Consider the following 20,591-nt stretch of genomic DNA (forward strand, 5'->3'; position numbering starts at 1 on the left):
GCCATGTGTCTTTCTAGGTATGACTGGCTGCTGTCCCCAGGGACTATCGAATAGTTGTGTAACTGCTAAAATTTGATGCAGTTACACGACTATTCAATTACATGCTATTTAACATCCCTAAAAGCAACATATGGATCAGTCATATCAAAAGCTACTGCAAAGTCTGGTATGACCAAAATAATCATCCGATTCTGATCTAAAGCCAGCAGGAAATCAATCATGATCCTGAGACTAGCGGTGTCAGCTTCAAAGGAAGTCAAATGTAGAGTGGAACTAATGAAGGATGCTAGGTATCCAAATATGTGTGGAATCGAACAGCCATCACCTTCTCAGTCACTCCTTAGAAAAAGACTAAGCAGTAATTGACAAGCATAATTCCTGGAGGGAATTCAATGTTGGTGCACATGCACAGAATTTATAGACCCCTGTAGATTTCTGTGCATTTGTGCAGAAAAATTATTTCCGACAGAGAAGCAAAGGGAAGCCACAAAAACCCTTATGAGACAGGCAGTGCAGGCAGGTTGGTTTGGGTACCCAGACACACGTTGTCCCCCTCACTCACTATTGTGGCATGCTTGGCATGGAGGGGAAGGACTTTGGAATGGCAGAGCAGATTGTATCAGACTACCTGCTTAGTGAATTGTTACCATTGTTCTAAATGCATTCCCCCCAGAACTATAAACAGATGTACAAATTTTACAGCTCTTTTATACACTGCCAGAGTGGTGTATAGGAAATGTATTGTAAAGGACAGCATGGCCGTATAAACACACTTATGGTCCTACAGATAAGTGGTTTTCAAACTATGGGTCGTGACCCAGTAATGGGTTGTGGAATGTCAAGCACTGTGCCCCATAAGTGACAGGCAGCAGGCCCAGCTTGTAGGTTGGGGAGGGGGAGAAAGCGCACAGGGTTCCACGCACGGCCGCTGCCCTGAACACTAGCTCCACACTCCCATTGGCTAGGAACCTGCTGCTGGCTGCTTCTGGGGCGCAGCATGGTCTATGGTGCCAGGAGAGGCAGGAAGCCTGCTTTAGTATCCCACTGCACTGCTGACTGGGAACTGCTCAAGGCAAACCCCTCCTGCCCCAGCCTTGAGCCCCCCCCAAAGCCAAAGCTCCCTTTTTACACCCCAAAGCTCTCATCCTCAGTCCCATTCCAGAGCCCACATTCTAGTCGCAGGGATCAACCATGTTCTTCAACTGGGTCATGAGAAAAAAGTTTGAAAACTGCTGCTATAGATATTAGAACTGGTTTAAATGTTTGTATTTAAAAAAAAATACCAACCAATAACTGTCAAAATCTTCTCTATGAAATATTTGCTACTGCCCTTGGGCCCTAGCCTTCATTTGCTCTTCAGTTGCCTACACTGCCCATATGGCTGCATATATCTGTTAAATAATCTGTATCTATACATTTTAGAAATGTCTGTCTGAGAGTCTGTTCAAGGAAAATGAACCTGCCTGTTTAAAAATGTTCAGCAGCCTTTCTGAAAGAAATACAAGACAAATGGTGCACAACAGTTCAGACATGTTCATGTGTCATAGTGGCACTTTTCTGAAGGTATCATCTTGTACTCTCGAGTTCCAGGTTGAAGGGTGTATTGGTGGTTTTTTAAGTAAAATAATAGTTATGGTCAGAAATGAGGAAAGAGTAAATGAAGCTGAGCTTTTAACAGCCTGAAAAATTTAGTTCACATGTTCATTGATAGTTTAAATGTCAACAATTTGAAATATGTTATTTTTTACTGCCACAGATTTACATAATTTACTCTGAGAGTTGCACCTAATTTTGGTGTCCCAAGTAACTGGTGTTTAAGAGATTTCCCCCTGATCCGACCATGTCAAAAAGGAGCCAAACCCCAAGAGGCTGGCAGAGTCCATGGTCATATTCAAATCCTACCAAGTTGCAGCCAGTGTTTGCACAACATATTTTGAGCAGCATCTCATTTTGGTAACATACACCTGTTAGAGGTTTTTAAACTATCACAACTGGCTATTAACTCTTTCCAAACTTTGATGTGAGTATTTCTAAAATCATCATCTTTCCAGATTCAGTTTCCACAGTTTTCTAATAGAAGCTTCAGTTAACATTTTCCAGGATGAAAAGTAGCAGTTTTAAAAAAAAATTCATCCAACCCATAGCTATTTCACAGTTATAGTGGAAAGAGAGAAATAAATGTTTTGCAATGTTTATCTTGTGTATTACATCAGCATTCTGGCTCTTACTGAATCCTTGAATGATCTTTTCTTCTCTGTTTGCATCTTAAAATACAAAACATACTTGTTTTGCTTCTTCTCTTTTCTGCTGCCCTTTCCTAAGATAGTTACCTGTTCTGTAACTGGCGTTCTTTGAGATGTGTTGCTGATGTCCATTCATCATAGGTGTATGTGCCTGCCACATGCACTGGTGCTGGAAGTTTTTCCCTAAGCAATACCTGTAGGGACCAGGATCCCCAGTGCCACCTGGAGTGACACACGCACACTATATAGGGCGCCCCCGGCCTCTCCCTCCTCAATCCCTTTTTGCCAGAACTCAAATAGAAGGGAGGAGAGTAGGAGGTTGAATCGACATGAGCAACACATCTCAAATAACATGTTACAGAACAAGTAACTGTCTTTTCTTCTTTGAGTGCTTGCTTATGTCCATTCAACATAGGTGACTGTAGGTAGTGTCTGCAGAGGGGGGTAGGAGTTATGGGAATGCAGAATGCAGTACAACCCTGCCAAACACAGTAACATCCCTGGCCTGCTGCGTGATGGCATAATGAGGCTTGAAGGTAAGTACAGATGTCCATATCACTGCTCGACAAATGTCCTCGATTGGAGTGGGCCTTAACTCCGGTGGCTGGGCCCCTGCCAACTCGTAGCACATGCAGACACAGGAAATGACCCATTTGGACAACTGCTGGGAGGACATCGAGGAACCCCTCCTGTGCTCTGCACAGGCCATGAAAAACTGGCATACCCTGTTTCCCAGGATTGCTGGATTAAAGAGGTTCAAGTATATTAGTATGATGCCCCTGTACAGAATCCTCTACAGCAAACACCTTGAGTATGGTGGATTGCTAATACACAGCACTTTGTGGATTACTTTTAGTTTTATTCCAATATATACCTTTCGATTTAACATTGCCCACATAAGAGGATCCAAAGTTCCTTTTGCAATGAGGTAGTGGATGTTTACAGAACTGCATTGTCCAATTCGATGTGCTCGGTCTTCTGCTTGCTTCATGTGTCCAGGGTCCCAATATAACTCAGCAAACACGATGTGAGTGGCAGCAGTAAAAGTTAATCCCTAAGCAAAATTAGTAAAAGCAATGTTGGTTCACTGATTTCTAAAATGCAAGAAGAGAAGATGTGACTCTTCAAACACACAAGGAAATTTCAGTAAATGACTGAACTTCAAAAGGGAACTATTACAAATTACAGAAAGTATTTTTTAAATGGCAATAAGATATGGGACGGACAAGGTGGATAAGGTAATATCTTTTATTGGATCAACTTCTGTTCCTGAGACAAACTTTTGAGCTTACATACAACTCTTCTTCAGATACTGGGATACCTGGTCAGCAGATGATTCATAAGTATATATTTTTTCAAAGGCAAGTCAAGGCATTTTGCTTCTTGTTGCAAGTAAGGATTATTAATTTTATAGCTGCTGAATTAAACAGTAACCCATACCAATTGTACTGAAGTATTAATTCTAGCACTGAAAATGGGTATAAGACAATAAATACTTCTGAAGTACTTGTGCCCATGTCAGATGAAATAGTGACAGTTGGAAACAGCAGTATTGTGTAACTGCCATCACATTGCTTTCCCCAGCAAAAAACAGTGGAAAGTGACATTTGCTTCTTATTACATTGGTGCTTTACAAACAAATGAACTCACATCACCATCCTATTTAAGTACTGGCTGACTATTTTCTTGCTTTGGCTCTGTAGAAATAATTTAAATGTCAGTTCAGAACCGATTACATGGTTGGTGCTAAATTGGTTAATGAGAACAAAAGCCTCATGATGTAAGTCACTTATAGTAAGACATCTTCACGATCATACTTGTATGCTTGGTCTTTTTAAAACTTTATACTTCAAATTGCATTGGTCAATATATCTTCCCCCGCCCCCAGCCTTACCTGACCAGCAGCCTGAATGCTCAAGATGGCCACACGAGTATCAGGATCCTTCTGAAACTGATGGACAAGATGGATTCTTTCTACTGAAGGAACACTTCCATCTATCCGAATGTAACGTGCCTATTATGTACCAGAATAAATGCAAATTTACATGATGATGACAATATTTTACACAAAAAGAATCTTTTTTCAATACTATTAAAAAACTGGGAAACAGATTTTTTTTCCTACTCCTAGCTCAGGACCATATGCAAATCACTTAATGCCTCTGTGTTTGCATCTTTTATGACTATAAAAGAAGGATAAGCATTTTACCAACCACACTGGGAATTCAATGAGGCTTAATTAATTTATTGATGTTTGTAAAGTAATAAGGCATCTTAAAATGGAAGGTATTCGAGAAGAATAGTACATTATTTCACTTTGACAAGTATTTATTAATATTCTCTTTAATGCCAACCACCATTTTGTGTGCTATTACAATACAATGAAATAGTAAACCATTTTTAGCACTGGACAAAAGGACTTACTCTACAAAAGTACAATAGCAAGGGACCTGGCATTACTGTTCCAGTTATAAGTGTTTACATTATTTCCCAAATATTCTACAACCATGTGAAATCCTTTCAATACTGACTGTGGCTGTGATCCTACAAACACTCATAGGAATAACTGTGAACTCATGGAGATATGACAGTGCCTAAGTGTTGGCTGTATTGGGGCCTAATATAATCTTTGGAAGAGGTCACTTTTAAACTTTATGAAGAACATTTAAATATTTAAAAATTACCTTGTTTTCTATGGCAGCTTCTGTACAAGCTTGGAGCATGCTTAAGTGGTGAGCAAAAACCAGAAACTTAAGTTTGTCATTCTCGAGCATCATTTTGATATAGTCCTTTACCGCTCCTGCCTAGGGCACAAGAAACAGTGCAATTTTATTAGTTCAATAGACAATAAGAAAAATTTATACAGTGACGGTTTCTGTTTTAGTACCTCCTGTGATGTAGCTTTTATATTAGGAGGACAGACTATTTTTTAAACTCGCATGAGTCATGTTCTAAGAGAGAAAAGCCTTTCCAGATATTGTCTTCATTATCTTAATGACCCTCTGTTCCTTTATAAGTTTCTCTTATCTTTAAAGGGTTTGATAGTTTAATGGTGCTTGAAAAGGATTCAAATGCAATATTTAAATTTCCTTCAGCTAATAAGATGACAACTCAGATTGATTATTTAATATGCTGATAATCTAATGAATATCTATTGATTTCTGTCCTAAAGATATTTAAAGGGAGACTAACAAAAATGCATTAAAATATGCTGCTTCCCTAGTACCACTGATTAAATTGGAAAGAATAATCCAATTTATTTTCCTTTTTCTACTCACATTAGGTTTGCAAAATATTTAAAAAGCTTCGTAAACTAATGTAATTTAAAAATGATTACTATGATATTGGTATTGATATATTATCAATGGAAGATTATTCCAATTAAGTATTTGATACAGAAGGCTATACTCTTTGACTGTAATATCATTAATATAAAGCAGTGGTCTCCAACCTTTTTACATCCAAGATCACTTTTTAAATGACAGATCAAGCTAAGATCTACCGCCCCGCCCCTTCCTTGAAGCCCCGCCCTCTCTATTCTCCTCCTCTCCATCACTTGCTATCCCCAATCCTTATACTGCTGCTTTTTTAAAAAGGTTTTTCCAACATTTGGAAGAGGTTTTTCAACATTTGGAAGTGGTGCTCAGCCAGGGTGCACCACACTCCACGTGGGCTGGTGCTGAGGGGAAGCTGCCTGGCCAGCTGGCTGTGACCTTCAGCCAGGAGGAGACTGAACTGCGCTCCAGCTGATCGGGCAGCTTCCCCTCTGCTCCTGCCCACATGGAGCTTGGTGCATGCTGGCTGAGCGCCATGGTCAGCTGGCCGGGAAACCGCTTCTCTTCACTCCCGCCCAGCTGCCCTACACTCAGCCCGGGAAGCTTGCTCCAGCACACCGGGCGGGAGCGAAGAGAAGCGGCTGCCCGGCCAGCTGGCCATGGCGCTCAGCCAGTGTGCACCAAGCTCCACGTGGGCAGGCACAGAGGAGAAGCCACCGATCAGCTGGAGCGTGGGGCAGCCTCTTTCAGCTGAAAGCCACAGTCAGCTGGCTGGGGTGTTTCAGCCCTCCCGACCTCCCAGCTCCCACCATTCCTTGCAGCTACTCACCTGTGTTGTTGCTCGGTGAGTAGCTGCTCCTCAAATGAGGAAATCTAATGTAAATTTACTGAGCAGGTGCGCAGTTCAGAGAGGGCTCAAGAGCTACTCTTAGAGCCCCTGAGATCTACCGGTAGATCGCGATCTACTGGTTGGTGACCACGGATATAAAGGATAATTTATTACCTAAACAAGGCCAAGTGATTTAAAAAATTAACAGTGATTAATCACACTGTTAAACAATAACAGAATACCATTTATTTACATATTTTTGTATGTTTTCTACATTTTCAATATATTGATTTCAATTACAGCACAGAATAGAGTATACTGTGCTCACTTTATTTTTATTTACATTATTCCTCAATGTATTGTAGTGCAATCTCTATTATGAAAGTTGAACTTACAAATGTAGACGTATGTAAAAAAAAACTGCACTAAAAAACCCTTGTAGTCTCTAACCCTTCAGAGACTACAAGTCCATTCACTTTTACTTCTTGTTCGGCCAATCAGTCAGTCAGTCAGGTCAGTCAGTCAAACAAGTATCCAGTGTTGGGGGGAGGACAGCGGTGGGGGAAGTAAGCAATTATTTGTGCAGGAGAAGGATCTGGGAGGACAAGGGTAACAATGGGGACCAGCAAATAATAACTGAGGTGTATTGCTGCTGCTTCTGGAAGGGTGGTTTCTGGTACTGGTTTCACATCTAAGAAAGGTCTTGGTACCAACACACTCCCCACATATTACAAGGATATACCAACGAGGTTGAGAATAGGGTATGGGGCAGGAAACCTTTTTTGGGTTGGGGGCCACTGACCCACAGAAAAATCAATTGGGGGCTGCACACCTCATTGATGTGGTCACCAAACTAATAAGGAGAAAGACACTCCCCACTTTCCCCTTGCACAGCAGAACCTGGGAGGGTGAAGGGAAGGCAGCCTAGTAGATGTTGGGTGCTCCAGCCCTGTGGTGGAGTGCCGGGGGAGCTGGAGTATCAGTGCAGGCTCCCCAATGCTGGGAGGTACCATGAGACTTAGAGGCTGGATCCAGGCAACCCAGGGGCCGGATCCAGCCCCTGGGCCTTAGGTTCCCCACTCCTGGTCTAAAATGACAGCATGATGGATAGAGATGTTTTTCTTGGGTGGTGCCCTTTATTGGACAGCCCCTGAGCCATTCGGCCGTAGATGTTGGCGTTCCTGCGCCGCGTGTGCAGAGCCTGGACCGCTTCCTCCTCCCCCCACAGTTCGAGCAGTGTCAGGACCTCTGGCCCTGACCAGGCTGGGGCTCTCTTTTTCTCGGCTATGGGCACCAGGGCTGGCTCCCTCGAAGGTCCTTGGGGGGGGAGGGGCTCATGGCTCTGGAGCTGCACACATGGCCACGTGCAGGTGAAGCTGGGAGAGCTCTGTGCTGACAGGCTTCCTCTGTGGCCAGCTTCCTGTCACAATGCCTGCCAGGGATGTCTGTGCCTTTAAAACATGGCTAGAGACAGGAACAAGAGGAGGTTTTTCCTGAAGAAGGACTGTCCAGCAGGGGGTTTCCTTGGAGGTATTTTTCTGTCAACAAAAGAAACCCCCGCGTCCAGACTGTCCTTTATGTCGACAGAACTCTGTCAACAAAGGCATTATGCCTCGTAAAATGAGGTTTACCCACGTCGACAAAACTGCTGAGTTCTGTCTACGTTATGTCGACAGAACTCAGCAGTAGTGTAGAGGCAGGTATACTTTTGTCGACAAAACCCTGTAGTCTAGACACACCCATAGAGCTTGATGATTTTCAGGCACAGTGAAAAGTATCCACTTAGTAGTAGAGAGCAAATTGGCAGTGAAACTGACTCCCAAGGGTGGTCAAAGCACAAGCATTGTCATTTCTGGCATCTAAGCAGAACATCAGACTAGAAGTTCAAGTAGTCTCTTCTTACTAAACATATATAATGCTGTTTAGAATTCTGAGATTGATGAAGTCTGGCAAAAGAGCTTTGCCAATTTATTTCTCTATCGGATAGCTTACATTTGTTCTTATTATACTGGACAATCCAAATTATCCAAAAAATTTCACATAATTAGCTAGACACCTCTAATACAAATGTGGGAAGTTATGAGGACCGAAGATCACCCAAATGCCCAACTGTCCAAATTCTCTGAAGCATGCCAAGTCTACTAGTTAAGTAACTATGCACTGAAAACCCACAATATAAAAATAGTAGAAAGAGAGAATTAAAACACACAATTAAATATATGTTTAAAAGAAAACTACAAAAATTGTCATTACCTTAGCAATGGCTGTTTGTTTATACAGGTGTGTAATCTGACCCATGACTTGAACAAAGTGGCTTTCAATGACATCTGATTTTGGAGCCCTCATTAATTTCTCCCACTCTTCAAAACTGGTATTCAGTTCCTGAGTGCGAGGGCAGAACAATGTTTAGAGGAACAATATAAATGGCACAACAATTACTGTTTCTGTAAATTATGTCCTACTTCCTACCAAAAGGGAAGGTAAGGGAGGAGATTATATCCATAAATGCCAGGCTTTTTCCCCAGAAAAATATCAGTGCAGAGTTAATATAATGACATACTAAAACACATCAATGGTAAGATTTAGATTTAGTCTATCAGCCAAGATGACCCCAGGAAACTTATTTAAGTAAAAATACAATGTAACAGTTATCAGCCCTTCAAAATACTTTCCTTTGTTAAAAATAAACTAAACAAAAACATTAATTCTACTTGATTTATCTAATGACAACCCAAGTAACACTGAAATACAATCACATATTCATAGGACTGGAAGGGGCTTTGAGAGGCAGGACTAAGTGTTATCTCGACCAGGGGTTCCCAAACTTTTTGACACGGGGACGAGTAAATCCATTTATAGTAGAGATTATACTGACATCCCTAATTGTATTAAATGTGGATTTGTGCCAAGATGTACAGGCAGAAGCTGCATAATCAAGAGCACTTTTTTATATATACAGCAAGACAAAAAAAGTCTATTTCTTTTAGGTACACATTTTGCTAGTTTATTCAAGCAAAAAAATAATCTCGAGTTGACATATGCAATGCACTGTACTGTTTGAGTACTACTCTGAAATAGGGATGTGGGTAGTTGGCTCTCTGATAAACTCATGCTTATTGGGTAGTTGAGTCAACTACTCTCATTTCCCCCCCTCCCCAGCCTTGCTGCCTCTGTATCAGAAGCAACAAGGGGCGGGGAGAAGCAGGAGCCAGTGCCGGGGGGCTTTCTCCCTCCCTCACCCTCACTATTGCCTCTATCATAGGCAGCAGTGGGGGGAGGAGGGAGAGAGAAGGGGAGCCTGCCGCGAAAGCAGCCCATGTTTGCGGGGGATCCCAGGTCCCTGCTGGATCTGACATGAGCGGGGACTGGTCAAGCCTGACTTAGTCCCAGCTTACACTGGGTTCGGGACCTACCCCAGCTGCGGCTCTGCAGTTTAAATGTAGTAGGAGCTAGGCTGCCTGCCCGCCTGGCTCTTACTACATTTAAACTGCAGAGCCACAGCGGGGGTAGTTCCCGGACCCAGCGCGAGCTGGGACTAAGCACCTTCCTCTATCGACTAATCGTGTAGTCAATACAAATTCTATCAACTACACGATTAGTTAAATACCTGCTTCTTAACATCCTTACTCTGAAACTGAAATTGAATGTAACTGTCCACTTATTAAGTGGTGCATCATCACACAGAACACAAACATAAGAACATTGGTTGTGCAAAAAGAGAACTTGGAGAAGAAGTGCTGGCCAGGCATTTTCTGTTGAAGGATTGCTGGGTTTGGAACTCTCTCACCTGTTGATTTGTTAGAACCCACATTAATCAGCTTTTGGAGAATACCACAAAGCTCATATTTATTCTCGGGAATTAGAGGAAGAGGCTGGTTGTTGGGATGGCTGTAGTAGGCTGTGAGTGCGCGGATATGAAATTAAGGAGACATGTTTTTTGTTATAATTATTGGCTATCCCATAGATGTATTAAATAACTTATTGGTTTAAGTGTAATGATGTTCTTGTCAGATTATAATTTATATTAAAAATACACAATTAAAAATATTAACTTGGGACAAATTACTAAAGTTTAATTTTAAATAAGAATACTCGATTGTGTGTAAAATGCCAGATTTTGAAAAGACTGCAACTCTTGCTGGTAAAACAAGTCACAAACTGTATTTCTCTCAGTGAGCTATTCAATAAACATGATAACTAGATGTATCATTGTACAGCTCAGTGTTATAGTTATTGCAAATATACAGTTTACATTTATTGTACTGAGTGATAATTCAAATTTCTGAGACCTAACTTAATTTGGGAAAATATAGGAAAGAGAGCAGTATGTGCTAGTAGGTATAATTAGATGATTTAGTTAAGGTAGTATAGAAGAGACATTTCAAATTAATACAAAATACATCCTTAACTGCAGTTACTTGATTATACTCTCCTATACATAATTCTCTCTGGGTATGTCTACACTACCACCCTAGTTCGAACTAGGGTGGTTAGTGTAGGCAACCGGAGTTGCAAATGAAGCCCGGGATTTGAATTTCCCGGGCTTCATTTGCATATTGCTGGGCGCCGCCATTTTTTAATGTCCGCTAGTTCGGACTCCGTGCCCGCGGCTACACGCGGCACGAACTAGGTAGTTCGGATTAGGCTTCCTATTCCGAACTACCGTTACTCCTCGTGGAACGAGGTGTACCGGTAGTTCGGAATAGGAAGCCTAATCCGAACTACCTAGTTCGTGCCGCGTGTAGCCGCGGGCACGGAGTCCGAACTAGCGGACATTAAAAAATGGTGGCGCCCAGCAATATGCAAATGAAGCCCGGGAAATTCAAATCCCGTTGCCTACATTAACCACCCTAGTTCGAACTAGGGTGGTAGTGTAGACATACCCTCTTATAGTGAAGCTTATTTTTTTCATTATGAACATTTAGAGTCCAAGTATTCTTTTAGAATGTAGTAATTATTACCCACTGGCACCAGATAGTGTTAATCCACTTAAAATGCCACATTTATCACTTCCCTCTTTGAGAAAAGTAATAATAAAATCCCCTGGCTCAGGGTCTTGCTACATATATTCTGAACAGGGAGAGAAGTCTTGTTCTCTGTTCTTCAGGGAGTAAAAATACACAGGCTTCTACTGTATCTACCCTCTACACCAGGCATGGGCAATAATTTTTTGCCAGGGGCCACTTCAGAAATTTTTGAAGGGGCCCTGGGCCACACCAGAAGGGACGGGGTCTCAAACGGAAGGGGCGGAGCCAGGATACTTCCCTGCTTCCTCACCCACAGACCATGATTGGTCCAGGAGTAGGGGAAGTGCCTTTGCCCCTTCCAGAGGTTCCCCCTTGGTGCCCATGCCCCTAGCAGTGGGAGGAGACTTCACCTGCTCCCCCTTCTGCCCCCAGGCCAATCAGGGCTCGGGGCAGAGGAGTATGAGACGTCTCCCCCCGGCCCTGCCAGAAGCGTGTGGTACTTCTAAGCACTGTGCGCTCCTTGCAGGGCACGGGTAAGGTAGAGGAAACTTTGCGTGTTCCCTCGCCCCCCAAGACAATCAGGGTTCGGGGTGGGGGAGCGCACAAAGTCTCCTCCTGCCAGGGTGGAGTTAACTTCATGCGCTTCCTCCTGCCCCCACGCCCTAATTAGCCGAAGGGTGGGGGAGTGGCAGGGCCTCCGCGGGTTGGATCAACCGCTTGGCAGGCCGCATCTGGCCTGCGGAGGCCCTTTTGCCCGCCCCGATCTACACCTATAAGACATTCTGAGATTGAAGAGAATAGGATCTTTTATACACCTCTAATATTGGAAAAATTCTGCTAATAAAGTGAAGTGTTTTTGTGGAAGGGAAACCCTTCACGATAAATATGGTCCTGTACTATTTCAGGTAATGGAAACTTTGCCACTGACTTCAGTAAAGTTGGATAAGGACCTTTAAGAGAGGTGTTTCTGCACATATATTTTATTGTAGGATATCAACAATGTATTAAAAAGAGCTAACATCTAATGTAGTACTTTATGTGACAGACTACTTTGTAGTGTATTATGTATGGCTCCTTAGAGGCAAGCTTTATAGAGGACTTGTGGATTCACCACCCATTGGTAATGTAGCTATCTCAAACTCACGTTAATAAAAGCTATGCATCATTCCTGTATTTTTGTGAGTGTGTAACAAACATATGCTATATACAAATTCATTTTCTTTATATACCAAAATATATTTAAATAATTCAGGTAAATAGGATAGTAAACAGTTATTAGATGAAATTAATGCTATCAACAAGTTTGCTAGATATTTAAAAATACTGAATGAGAGTCATTTCACCTTAGCAGCAGCTTTTGGAAGATCAAATGGAATGCGTTGTCTAATTTTTGGAGGCAACTGGGTTAGAACATCATTCTTCAGGCGTCTGATCATTATGTTACTTAACAACTGATGCAATTCATCTAAGTGTGAAGCCCCTCTGCAGTCCCAATGAGCTCTTTTACCAAAAAACCTGAGAATGAGAAGGAAGAGGGGTGATGAAACTTGTTCTGCTAATTTGAATCAACATTTGCTTTAGTACACATTTGCTTTTATAAGACGGGGCAAGATACCAATGTGTGCCAGAGCAGTACTCAGTGTACCTGGATATGAGGCAGATGTACTCTTCATTTCACTTCTGCCACTCCACAATCCCAGAGGCTGGTAGACCAATGTGTCCAGGGATAAATAAGAGCAACCTGGGCTGCTTAAATTTATACCAGCAGATAAAGGGACACAAGAAGCCTCTTCCCCAGCCCAAAGTATATTAAACTCTGGCCTGGTCCCATGCTGGAGATCCAGACGGAGCAGCCACAGAGCAGCATGTCTAGGCTAGAACGTCTTGGCTTTGGGTATGCCACCAGTGGCCAATATTTTTTTGCTGGAGGCCACTTCAGAAATGTTTGAAGTAGGCCCGGGGTGCACCAGAAGTGGCGGGGCCTCAAGCAGAAGGGACGGGACCAAGATACTTCCCTGCTTCCCCACCCACAGACCATAACTGGTCTGGGGGTGGGGGCAGCACATGAAGTCTTTCCCGCCCCTCCCTGGTTTCCCGGAAGCGCTCATGCCCCTAGGGATGGGAGGAGACTTTGCACAATCTCCCTTCTGCCCCCAGGCCAATCAGGGGTTGGGGGAAGGGAAGCACACAAAGTCTCCTCCCACCCTCCTCCTAATTGACTTGGGGGTGGTGGAGTGGCAGCACCTCTGGGGGGCTAGATCAACCTGCTTGGCAGGCCAGATCTGGCCCACGGAGGCCATTTTTCCCACCTCTGCAATAAAGGGAGCAAGTGGGGGTAAAGGTATCAGGCACCTCTGGAGATCGGGAGGAAGGCACTGTTTTTTGTTGTAATTGTTTCACGGTTGCTGTTCAATTGCCTTACACCTCCTTCCATTGGTTTGTACCCATTGCCTTGACTAATATTGTCTATAAATGGTCTCAGAACTCCTCTGTGTACAGTGGGTTTGTGTGTCAGGGGCTTCCGAATATGCATGAGCAAAAGAGTTGGTGAAGGGCTGTGGGCCTGACCCACAGAGAACGAGGTGCTGCCAGTACTAGGTTCCTAGTGCAGAGATGGGGAGGGAGTACTTTGGTATAGTACTTTCCTGATTGCCTGTGCAGCACAGCCGATATAGAGGATGATCGCCGTTTTGGCTCTGTTGCTATAAATGACCTAAGAAATGCTGAAGGCAAGTCAAATGTTACTTTTACTTGTATTTCAAGGATTTTTAACAGCCTGCTTTCCTCTAGTTTCTCTGTTCCCTTGGGTACGTCTAGACTACAGGCTTTTGTTGACAGAGGCTGTGTCGACAGATACTGTCAACAAAGCTTCTGTCGACAAAGAGCGTCTAGACTACATCCAGTTCTGTTGACAAAGCAAGCCTCTTTGTTGACATGAAAGTGTAGGCACAAAGGACAGTGTAGATGCAATAACGTCTTCTGTCGACAGAACTCTGTTGACAAAAGGCATTATTCCTCGCAGAATGTTTACTGCCGAGTTCTGTCGACGTTATGTCGACAGAACTCAGCGGTAGCATAGACGCAGGTATAGTTTTGTCAACAAAGTCCACTTTTGCCGACAAAACCCTGTAGTCTAGACACATCCTCGGTATTTAAATGTCGCCCCAACTGCTGAAGTTTTCCATCTGAACAGTCCTCAACTCTTTTGAACCTATTTTAGTGCTATTTAACCAACAGGCAAGATGGAAAGGACTCTTCTACACGGATGTTGAAAGTGGCCATTGTTGGTAGCATCGTATTTGCAGAGGCTGGCATAATCTGAGCATCTGAGTTGCTGTAGTTTGTGACCTGCTGTGGTGCTGGTACAGTTGATGCTGGTGCCATGCTTGGCACCAGGGCCACCAATTGTGACTGCTGTTCTATGGCACATGGAGGTATGAAAGTCACCAATGCTACCTACATTGCACCGGAGCACGAATCTTGCCTCCTGCTCTGATCTTGGTGAATGAGCCAGGGGTCCTAAATGGCCATTAGCTGCACATCATGATGTCAATCTTACGGAGGTGAGAGATCTGCTGCAGTCCCTGGAAGGACTGATGGGACAGGATGAGGGGGAGGAAGAGATCTGTGTTTCCCCTGGAACTACACTAGTGGTCATCATTTTTCTAAAAAAGAGATGTGTTAGGAACTATTTTGGGGAAGTTCTATGGCCTATGATGTCCATGAGGTGAGACTAGAGCAGTGGTTCCCAACCTTTTTTATACCTCAGACCGGCAAACTCATTAAAAAAATGTTGGAGGACTGACACTGAGATATTTGCATATTCATTAATTATTTGCATATTTGCCTATTCATTGCGGTGATTTTAAGAGCTCACGTGTTATTGTACATTGCATCTATATGCACACAAAACATATCATTGTAACAGATTTCTTTTTTATTGTTCCCCCCAAAGAATTCGCTTTCCACATTAAAAAAAATACAAATAAAAATCATACTAAAAATTATTATGCATACTAATAATGCATAATGATAATAGGTGTGTGCACTGGCTGGGAGGGTCAGGCAGAGGCTCCTGATAAGCGGGGAGGGAGGAGAATGGGGTCGCAGGGATAGCCATTCTCCACGTAGTGCTTGTCCCTGGCTGCCGGGGCAGCCACTCTCCGCATAGCGCTTGGTCCTGGCCGCTGTGCTGCAGCCGCTCATCATGCAGCCCCGCCAGCTGCACCATGTAGTGGTCACCAGAGCTGGAACTGGGACCAGGGTGAAGCTGGCCCACTTGGGGAAAATTTTTTGTGCATGTGCAAGCGCATACCTTCTGGGGAACCCCAGTGGGAAGGGCTCATTAGCAGCTGGGCGCATGGCATGGCAATGTGCCGTGGCCCAGCAGGCAGGGGTTCATGGTCCACTGCTGGTCTATGAACCGGCGGTCGGGAACCATTGTTTTAACACATTAATATTTCTACAAAACGGTCATCATCAGCATTTACATTTTATAAAAACAATCCAATACATGTTAAAACAACTAATGAGAAAATGTTCTAGGCTAGTTAAAAGTAATTTACCAATAGCAGCCGCCTACATGACCACAAAAATGATCCTTATGCATTTCACAGGGCACAAGAAAGCCTTTCACGGTGTCATGCTTCTGCCATGGTTAATTTGTAACGAAAAAGGTGCTGGGGTTCAAGCAATTTTTTTACATTCATAACTCATGAAGCAACCCGAGGATGTTGGAGCTATGAATTCCCAAGCCTAGAAGTGCTGGGGCTCAACCCTAGCACAAATGAACCACTGCCCCTTAGGCTCTCCTGCTTGAAGGCTCTAGGCTATTTCTGTACCTATGGCTTCAACAAGGCAATCAACTATTAAAGTAAGTTTTACTTTTAATTACTTTCTTATCAGGATTTCTCATTTATCACAACATGAAAAAACAAGATGTTAACTGAGAAATAAAAAGGCAAGTACCTGACATGAGCATTGCAGTATTGTTTTGCATATTCATTCCAGGTTCCAAATCTTCTTGGAAAAAGTGCCTCAATCTGCATGAAAAGCTGTACACACAGACACAAATATAAATAAATGAACATTAACCAGATTTTTCTCCAAACCCTTAGCTCAAGCACAATGTTTTAAAAACAATCTTCATTTAATCAATCATTTGTCTTCCCTTTTCTACAAGCTACATTACATAAATACAAAACTTGAAACAATAAAAACATTACATAGGAGACTTCATGTTCTCAGAGAGAACATCTGTGGAAAGCCCATGAAACTGAATTTCTAGATGGTGTGTCAGAGTAACCTTAAAAATGTAATTGAGGTCCTCAGGAAAATGGGGTAGGGGAGCAGAGGAATAATCTAAAATATTTAATATCAGAACCTGGAGTGCCTTGTAAACATAATTAGGGCTGTTAAATGATAAGGTTAATTACAATTAATCACAGATTTATTAGTACTATTAACAACAGAATATTGTTTATTCAAATATTTGTTTTCTAGATTTTCAAATTACTGATTTCAATTACAACAGCACAAAATGCTTATTTTGTATAATTTTATATCAAATATTTATATTTAAGAAAAGAAAAATCTAGTATTTTTCAATTCACCTCATACAAGCACTGCAGTGCAAGCTCTATTGTGAAAGTGAAAGGCATTTTGTTTTTTATCTGGCTAGCAAGTCTGCTGTGAAAAGTGATACTTGTATGTTTGTTAGTAACACTTTTCACAGCTGACTTACTCAGCCTCGACAAACCTGGTGACAAATTAAGCCCTGGCTGAGGAGTTGGAATAGACAGCAGGAGCCAGCAGAATGGCGCACAGAGTGGGGGAGGGAGAAGGTATCAGAGGAGCAATGGAAGCCAGTGGAAGCCAGAGGGATGGGGATAGAGCCAAATGTCACACAGCTCACTGGTGTACTGCCAGAGCCTAAAGCCCTGTGGCTGGAGCCTGCCACCTTAAAGGGGAAGCCCAAAGCATGAGCACCACTGCCCCTTGAAAATTATACATTATAGATCAGTTTTCCTTGAAGGCTAGCTTTCTGACTATTGGTATGCTTGAAAAAGTAAATACAGAAATATATTTTATAAAATCTCAATATAATCAACACAAAATTAAGCAACTTCTTTTGTTTTCTGATAGTACCATAGAGTAATTGTAATAAGTGCATAAAATAATATGTATAGATGTTCAGGCTTAACAAAATGTTGTATTTCATGAATGAACCATCATCCTTTTGAAAAAGGATATATTTAATACCTCTTCTGGTCTTCCTAGAGCAGGAGTTCCAGTGAGAAGAAGGGCTCGAGCAGCTTTCTGTACAATTGGCAACAAAATCTTGCTGCGGGTTGCATTTCTGGATTTCATATAATGAGACTCATCAACCACAACTACCTTGAAATTTTGTTTGTACAAAGTATCTACTAATGTCTGTGCATCTGTAGTTAGCAGGCCATAACCCAAAACTGTCACTCTGCTAGTTGATATTCTCCTAGAAAAGAAAATCCGGGGGTTTGGTTACTAATTTATCATAAAAAGATTAACCCAGAAAAGAAGAAAAAATAAATATGCTGAAGGAATGTTACAGAAACATCTCCAGTAAGAAAGTGTGCATGAGGATAAATACAACTGAATCTGTAAAATCAACTACTGTACCTACTGGTTTAAATGTCCGAATTATATAATATCAATTGTTCAAATATCAGCAACATTGGAAAACTACACAGAGAAGTTCTATACACACTTCACATTTTCATAACAGATATTTATTTTATTTAAAATATTTTTTAAAACATTAAATAAATAAATAAATAAATAAATAAATAAATAAATAAATAAAAATTAAAATACGAGATCCCAGAGGGACATAAAACCTGCTAAGACATCTAGAGAAGAAGGATATATTACACATAACATTAAACACTGATGCATAACAATACATCAAAGTTGCCAATGACTGAATCACAAGCTCCCAATGTACAGTTGATGAATTCAGTAGCATCAAGCGTGTTTTTGATGTAAGACAACTATTTGACTGGCAAGATGTGCTACACATTCAGACATCTACTTAAAGTGAATTAAGGCTGGTGAAGCACACACAGAAATTTTATGACGGTTAGTTAATATGGACAAACGTAAGTGATATCACAAAAAATTAATACATGTAAGAAAAATATAGTAAAGTGGTTTCCTGTACTGTTCACACTTGCAATTTGATGGAGATCCTTAGAAACAAAGACAGAAGAAACAGTTAGTAGAGCACTCCAAAAGGGATAACAGTTTTGGAAGTCGCCTACTCTGTCATTTCCTATTTCCCAACTAGACATCAATTTCACAATCTTTTTCACACCTTTTTCATTCCACCCACATACATTAGGAAATTTGATCATGTCTCAGCTTCCCTATTCATCTCTTGTATTCCAGGAGACCATTTTAGGGTTATGATTGAACATGAGGTATTCTGATTTGTCATAATTATATTTCCGATAATCATTTGCATCAGTCCATTTCTTAATGTTAGTATGTCAGTGTGTTTAGCCCTAGTTTCCAATAGTCTCTAACATGTGTTGTGATAACGTGGCCTTCAGATTTACCCTAATTATGAGCTTAAATGTGAAAAGTGAAAGTTCACAAGATGCCACAATGAGTTATGTCACAAATGAGGCAATAAGGTAAAAAGAGAGACAAAAAGACTGAAAGAGTCCAAACAGAGTCCTGTGTGGATACAAAATTTGTATCTGAATCCACAGCTGTAGCCGCAAAAATGAGCTGCAGATTAATATCCACAGATGCAGCTACCCCTTGATAAAAAGCAAATAGCTTCAAAATTTCCAAGTTCTAGATATAAAATTTGTATCCACATCCATATTCTCAAAAATTAGCTGACGATATCCACAGATTCTCAGAGTTATACAAACAAAAAAATCAATGTCATCTAAGTAAAAAGACCTAATGTATCTCAAGGATTGTGTTAAGATCATGCTTTGCAAACAAGAAAAGCATGGAGCCAGAACTGAATTAACCAAAATTGGAGCTTCAGAAATTAGGCCTGATTAGTGGACAAAATAATGGGGGTTATTCTGTCTACCACTCCTTTTGTGGGTCCTTAAAGAAAGAGATTTTGGAAAACAGGCTGTTGGAGTGAACTTAACCATCATGTCTACCACACCCCACCTTCTTCTGGGATCCCCTGTCCCTTTTCATCCTGAGATTGTCATCCAGACCAGACCAGAGAAAAGGACCCACATGATACCACAACCTCTACCAACTCCAACTGAATCCCAAACACCACCTAGGATGAAACAGTATTGGATTTTAACAGTGACAAAAGCAAGTTCAGCCGCTCAGCTGACTTCTCTTTTACCCCCAAAGGCCAATTAGTACCATCTTTAATACCACTGAAGAGACTGTCAAACAAGGGAGATTTTCCCTCTAAGAACTCTCTCTGGATAAATGGAAAAGGAACAAGGAACGTTGTGAAAATGAAAGCAATAGTTAATGCTTTACATTTCAAATGGTTGATTGTTTTTCTTTTTAAATCTTTAATAAAAGGGTAAAAATTTTTTTAATATATTTGGTTTGATTTTAAATTAAATTAAAGCTGAATTCTCTATAAACCAAACCCCAAAATTTTTTTGTCGCTGTTAAATCTTAGATAGCAACTGGGTTATATTAACTCCTCGTAAACTAATATACCAGCTGTTACCATTTCTTTGTGTGTGGCTTATCTGGCTATCACAAGATACATTACTAAACTATTACAAGATACATATTACTAAGTTACACAACCTTCAGTGGAGCACATATATCTATCATATCATAATCTTTGGTCATGTACAAGCTAACTTCCATTACACCTCACTCTAAGCTCTTAACAGTTAACTATTAAAACCGATCACAAAGACTATTTTTAATAAATACATTTTGGTCCTTCTATTTGCTGTCACAGATTCAGAAATGTCTATTATTTCTATAAGCATATTTAACCAATAGATTATATTTTACTCAAAACTATAAACTCTCCAAATTCAGGTCATTGGTCAACAGCACCCTGAACTTTCAGATGTGACTTTGGTACAAAAGCTGGGTTTGACCTATTTTTAGTCAAGAGTTGGGATTTAGATGAGGCATGGTTTGTGTAGAACATGGTATCTTCGACTTAATGCAGGTTCACACCTCACCCTCAGGATTGATGTTGCGAGTCATCCCTATACCCAATCCACAACCCAGCAGTGGGTCTAGAGACACTTAGGGCATGTATAAGAGTCTCTCAGTA

The 20,591-nt window shown here is 41.5% G+C and overlaps 1 protein-coding gene across 3 annotated transcripts in view; it reads right to left on the reverse strand.

Moving 5' to 3' along the window:
- ZRANB3 (zinc finger RANBP2-type containing 3) overlaps positions 1-20,591 on the reverse strand; it is a 123,948-nt gene that overhangs the window by 51,337 nt on the left and 52,020 nt on the right. For all 3 annotated transcript variants that reach the window (XM_089779711.1, XM_075933286.2, XM_089779710.1), the window contains 7 exons: positions 17,576-17,807; positions 16,283-16,368; positions 12,658-12,829; positions 8,601-8,729; positions 4,928-5,047; positions 4,138-4,257; positions 3,118-3,297 (listed from right to left, as the gene is read on the reverse strand). In XM_089779711.1, the coding sequence (XP_089635837.1) occupies positions 3,118-3,297; positions 4,138-4,257; positions 4,928-5,047; positions 8,601-8,729; positions 12,658-12,829; positions 16,283-16,368; positions 17,576-17,807 (1,039 nt within the window). The remainder of the gene's footprint in view (positions 1-3,117; positions 3,298-4,137; positions 4,258-4,927; positions 5,048-8,600; positions 8,730-12,657; positions 12,830-16,282; positions 16,369-17,575; positions 17,808-20,591) is intronic.

This window comes from Pelodiscus sinensis, chromosome 7 (assembly GCF_052426305.1).
Source record: "Pelodiscus sinensis isolate ZL-2025 chromosome 7, ASM5242630v1, whole genome shotgun sequence".
NCBI lineage: Eukaryota > Metazoa > Chordata > Testudines > Trionychidae > Pelodiscus > Pelodiscus sinensis.